Raw genomic sequence first — 5,992 nt, 5'->3', positions numbered from 1 at the left:
ATAAAATGTTAATTACGCAGAAAAAGAAAAAGAAAAAGAAAAAGAAAGGGGAGTGATTTAGAGCCTTTCCATCCATGAGCCTAGTCCAAGGCTAGGGGAAAAAAAAAAAATTGTGTTCCAGCGGAGCAGCCCAGGCCCGGGGTGTGGGACCCACCAACTTCGGGTGGCCGAAAACTCGGCGCTGACGCTACATTCTGCTACTGATCCCACCGATTTGATTTTTCCTGTTGCCACGCGTGGCGTCATCTGGCTCTTGATCCGATTTTTCCTCTAATCCAACAGCCAATTTTTGCAATAAAATACTGGAAAAAATTTGAAAATTTTTAAAAAATACCCAAAAATTAATGAATTTTTTTCTATAAATACCAGCCAATTTTTTTAATTTATTTGAAATTTGAAATTGAAAATTTTATCCGATTATGAGATATGAATAGTATTGACATGTAGGAATCCTAAAATCTAATCATAAAATATTATCCAAATTAATTATTGAGGTAAAAAAAATTGTGAATAAAACAAAAAAATGAATAGTAACTGCCATTAGCAAGGGCAACGGGTGGAAACACAAAATTTTGATTTGCAAGGACAACCACTATTCACGTGAATAGTAGCTGCCCTAGCTCCCCCCCTTGCCATGGCTAAGGGCAAATGGGTGGAGTTGCTCTTATGTGAATCTGTTCTTGTTCTAGGTTTCATTTTTTTTGAATTTTTTGTTATTTTATTTTTTAAGATCTATTTGTTCTTGTTATTATTTTTGTTTGTTTTAACTTTACCTTTTCTCCAGCACAGTAAATAATTCTGGAAGGAGGAGCAGTTCATCCATGCTAACTGAAAAGACGCTTTTACCCTTAATTTTGACAGACAAATTGATAGATTTGGACGGCAGGACCTAATTGCAACTGTTTATCGAGTTAATAGATGTAATTGCGAAAAAAAGTTTACTGAACCCAATTGCAAATCGGGGCCAAGTTCAGGGACGTCTACAGTAATTAACCCCTAATTAAATATGAATTAATTAGGGTATTTATTTTGACCTAAGGAATATTCCTTTTTCATATGTCATCTTCTTATTAGCCGGTGAAATATATGTTCTCACAAATGCCTACCAACTTCTGCATAGCGCTTGCGTGGCATAGAGGAGATGAGAAATATCTTCTGAGCTTTCAAACTGCATATGGGCTTTCTTCTTTGAGTTGGGCTCTTAATTGGAGTAGACTTTTGAATTTTTTTTTTAGTTGGGCTCCCAATAGGAATACGCTTGTGATTCTTCCTTGACCTAGGATGCCTAACCTTTATAAATATAAGGCTTCTCTTCACTCATCTTCAAATTGCACACTTGTCATCCTCTACTTTTAGCTTGTGAGAGAGATCTTGAAGGAGTGTACTGCTTGTCGAGGAGGGGAGTTGTCATGCACACCAAGGTAGGTCAAATTTATTTATTTATTTTCCTTTTTCTTCGTGGCAAAGACCAGTTGGGTGGGCTCAGTTGGTTGTCGTTGTGGCACAATGTCAGTGGCAACAAGGTGGCATCGCGGTGGCTGCTGTCGCGATCCTTCATTTTTTTTTTAAAGTTGGCTTGCCATGACCCACTAGACAGGTTGCGGCTCGGCTCAGGCCGAGGTGTTGCATTAGTGACTCGGGCTGCGTGGCTTTGTTGATATTATATATATATATATATATATATATTGCAACTTAGGGTTTTGACATGCTATCTGACTTACAATTTTCTTTCCTTTTTGTAGTTATTCACTAATCATGTCTTCCGATGATGGTAGCCGATCACCAAGTTCGTGAGTGCCTTTGTACTTGTGAGGTGGTTCCGAAGTGTACAAGAAGAGATTCATGGCTAATTTGCATCGCGTTACGTCTGAACCTCACTTCCAGAAGTGGCGTGCCACCTATGCTAGCCACTACGGTTTGAATCGGCAATTTTGTGGGTTCCGCGGGATTGATGCCAACCCTACTTGAAATTATCCCCAAAAAAAATGTATGTTTTCGTTATTAGCTAGTTATTTAAAATACAAAATGCATTAATTAGTTAGATGTAAATACAAAATACATTGCTTTCGTTCATTATTAATGTACAATTCTAGACCCGTTTGATAACGACTACAATATTGGTAGGTTCAATATATTGAACAATTCTAGACCCGTTTGATATAATTTTTATTTTCTTAGTTCATGGTTATTTTTGTTATTAAGTAGAGGGTTTGGAACAATTTATTTATATTCAGAAGGAAGTCCTTAATAATTTATGATAGAAGCTTGAGCAATGCAAAGTGGTTTAACACTCTTTCTACGCCCTCCCTCTCTCTTACAAGTTACAACCACATTTTTCCATGATTAAATAATAATAATAATAATAATAATAATAATAAGCAAAGAAGAAAGCAAAACATGACTGGATCAGGCAATCTGTTTTAGTTGTAAAATGTGTACGTAATTTGATAACGGGCGGTTCATATATAATGTTACACTATAGTCCCAATCGTTATGGCCGTATAATGTAATGCTCGTCCCAGAGTGGGCAGGAACATGTTGCTCTATTGTTCTTCCATTCAGCTCCACAAGTATAGCAAAACTGATGTCCACATCTACATAAAGACATTGCAAACATGAGACAAACACCAAGGATTCGTACAAGAGAACAATTTACCTACACAGAATGTGCATTGCCATGCGGATACTACCATAGTGGCATCCCATTGCATGAAAGTTTTTCTATTGGGACGGAGTCATGAAAATGTAGCAGCATCTAGTAAAGGAAAAAAAAAAAAAAGAAGAGAAGAACAAGGGTGAAACCTTTTCTTAACTTTCCTTGTAAGAGAAAAAAATAAATAAAGTGAAACCAAAGTAACTTTGCTAGCAAGTTTGATGTAGTGGCCACTCCCTTTTACAGCTAGTAAAGGGAATGCATATTGAAGTATCCGACCCCAAATTTTAAAACTTTTATACATGTGGCTTTATCAAATACTCAAGTCCTAACATCCATGTAGTGTGTGAGTTTAGTATATTATCGCCTCTCTCAATAGGAAAAGCCTTTAAGAGAAGAAAAACACTCCCCTACTTTGAGCAACAGGGAAATCTTAGTACCTTGCTTTTAATGTGTTTTCTAGTTGATTTTGGTTTTGGTTTTGGTTTTCGGTTCCAACTAGGATTTGAGGGATTCCTTTACCTACAAACTTGGGAATTTAAATAGGCATTTAACAGCGTTACAGGTTGAGATGCACCAACTGTGATAAAATTTTAACAAATTGTGAATTTGGATATATTGGGTGTATTGGAGATTCTATTGATAAGGTTTGAGATGAGTGACTGAAAAAAACAAAAAATTATTTGCCTTTTTATTGTACATTCTTCCCTATATGACATAGCTAATTTTAGAAATGATTAAAAAAAAGGGGACTAAAGCAGGACATAAGAAACCAAAAGATTAATCAAATTGGAGTGGAGGAGAGTAAAGCACCTGCAAATGATGTGGTAGCAACCACAATCAAGTTCAACCATATGTTTGCATTTCGAGCACTGGCGCCATAGTTTCTTCATTGCAAGGGACTTTACCAATTGGTCTTCCGAGCGGGAATAGGTTTCTGATCTTTGGTAATCATAGCAGCTCATATCATAGTGCCAAGGCACCCTGCAATTGATACAAAAATACTGATGGCATTTCATGCACTTCCTGCCTCCCTCACTAGCAAAAGAAGTCTTGGTATGTTCCAAGACTTCCTGTTTCGACATCAACGCAGAACACCTCGGAAATGTGCAGTACACTTTCTCCGTAACAGGAATAGAAGATTCCTTGATTCCTTCGATCATAATGTCAGCAAGTTCAGGTGACAAGAATTTTTTACAGGTTTCAGTATTCACTTCACACTTACAGTCTTTATGAGGGCATTGTGCCACAATCCCGCTTTGCAATTGCACTTTCACATGATGTTTCATACAAGACAAGCAATATTTGTGATGACAAGTACCAATTGAAAACATTCCAGCAATAGGATTGTCTTCAAAGCAAATCAAACAAGTCTCCTTCACACTCATGGCTTTGCAAGTTGCTGCAGGGGAGGTGCTCTGAGAAGCTATAGTTTCAAATTGCAAGTTTCGAAGCAAACTTAATGCCACCACTAAACACAAGCTGCAATATGCAAAGGTTCTTTCCAAACGAGTCACTTGATTGACGAATGCCGAAATCTCACTGCTTCCAGGAAGTGTGCTCATGACCTGTGACAATAAAACGTCAATCACATAAAACTCATGTGAGCATGGTTTTTTAATGAATGTTAACTGCAATAATGAAGATGAGAATTAAACGAATAATAAAACTTGGCTTGCTGAAACTCATTTGAATCCTCTTTTGGATCATTTCATCAAGAAAAAAAAAAGTACTAGCTGGACAAAATGGTGTTAATACATGAATCCTTGCTCAAAGTAGTGATATAATTAAGAAATCTAACATACTAAATCTAATAATTTTCTTTGTCCCAGAAACAAATTTACAGAAAAAAATGAACTTAATAATAAGATTGATAAAAGAAAATGAAGATTAGTACTTTAAAACTCACATATTGGTAAATCAGATAATCATCACAAAGAATATGACCCTTTTCAACTTCGAAGTGAGAGCCAAAAGCTCAGCTGTTTTCCTGCTCCACACAGGAAAATGATTAAAACTTTTGAGATTCTTCCTACTTTCGAATATCAAGTTGTCCCTGCGATCACAGATGGCAACTCCAGCTCCAACCACCACCACCTTCCTCCCCCCCAAATATCAAAGGTTTCCTCCCTCAGCAAACCCTTGCAGTACAATTTGAAACAGTCGCTCGTCACCAAAGCCTTTGATGATGATGAAGGTGGAGGTGACGAGGCCTCGAAGGGTTGAGAGGGAGAGAGAGGTGTGCTAACTGTAACAGAGGAAGCAGAGAGAATTGAAGAGAGAGAGTGAAAGAATCGAAGCTTCCGTGTATTTCTACAGTATATCAAGAAACAGGGGCGGCTAGTATTTTATATTTGAGGGGACCAAAACATTAAACACAAAAAGTTTAGTTGTATATTTTTTTCGGCCTATTATGTAAATTATTACTTACAAAAGCGCTGTATTAAAATAAGTGGTTTTCTTTCATAAATATAGTATAATTTTACTATTACACTCATACTGAAATACAATTTTGAAAAGTACTGATTTGTGGTGAGGGGGCCACCATAAGCTTAATTATAGCAAATATTCTTTGCATTTGTTACCACATCGAATATATAATTTGGGGGCCAAGGCCACCCCTGGCCTTAATACAGCTCCACATACAATCCTTGGCTTATATACCTAGTCTTTAGCTTACTGATTAAGCAAAGTCATTAACAGACTTCTAACTACTTCACGTGATAGCACGTGGCTTTGACAACCAGCTTAACTAATTACTAACTAATCACAGCTTAACACTAATCATTAGGTAAACAAGGTGACATGACGGGCTCGTTGAGAGTGCTTTTGGGGCAGCGAAAATCGCTTTTAAATGGGTGAAAACGCTTTTGTCTTTTAAAAATGGTGTTTGGCAAAAATTGCAAAAGCGCTGAGATCCAAAAGCACTTGAAGTGGTTTTGGAAAAAGCACTTGAGAGGTGCTTCTTTTTAAAAGTGCTGCAGGACAAAACAAGGGAAGCATTTGGCTCCTTTTAATGAAACTTTTAAAATACCAAAAATACCCATATTTAATTTTTTTAAATGCCAAAATACCCTTTCTTTTTTCTCTCTTTTTATCTCCTAATAAAACCCAAAAAAGCCCAACAGACGGGATAGAAGAGTATGCGCTAAGGCTGCAGTACCAAGAGTTAAGGCAGCAGCGATGGAGCCCCAGACCCACCTCTGTCTTATTTCCCTTCTCTCCTTCTCACGTCGTGCCAGCTCTACATGAAAACAAACAGAAGAACATACATGAGCTAATAACGGGAGGCATATCCAACAGGACCTAAACTATAGTTGGAAACAGAGAGCTTGCACT

The 5,992-nt window shown here is 37.2% G+C and overlaps 1 protein-coding gene across 1 annotated transcript; it reads right to left on the bottom strand.

Annotated features, from left to right (window-relative positions):
* Positions 1-2,418: 2,418 nt before the first annotated feature.
* On the bottom strand, positions 2,419-5,762 carry LOC103326481 (E3 ubiquitin-protein ligase RSL1-like). The gene is made up of 3 exons (XM_008228717.2): positions 4,563-5,762; positions 3,467-4,221; positions 2,419-2,594 (listed from the first exon to the last, which is right to left on the bottom strand). Exons 2-3 carry the CDS (start codon positions 4,216-4,218, stop codon positions 2,492-2,494), a joined length of 855 nt encoding a protein of 284 aa, XP_008226939.2. The 5' UTR covers positions 4,219-4,221; positions 4,563-5,762; the 3' UTR covers positions 2,419-2,491.
* Between the last annotated feature and the right edge of the window lie 230 nt (positions 5,763-5,992).

The sequence above is a fragment of the Prunus mume genome, linkage group LG1, assembly GCF_029339155.1.
Source record: "Prunus mume cultivar Tortuosa linkage group LG1, ASM2933915v1, whole genome shotgun sequence".
Classification (NCBI taxonomy): Eukaryota; Viridiplantae; Streptophyta; class Magnoliopsida; order Rosales; family Rosaceae; genus Prunus; species Prunus mume.
The sequence above is the reverse complement of the archived record's forward strand: the minus strand, read 5'-3'. Positions and strand labels throughout refer to the sequence as shown.

Coding starts and splice junctions, on each gene's coding strand:
- LOC103326481 (XM_008228717.2), bottom strand. CDS start 4,218: ATGAGCACACTTCCTGGAAGCAGTGAGATTTCGGCATTCGTCAATCAA. Junction 2,595..3,466: donor TGCTACCACATCATTTGCAG/GTGCTTTACTCT, acceptor GTCTTTATGTAG/ATGTGGACATCAGTTTTGCT.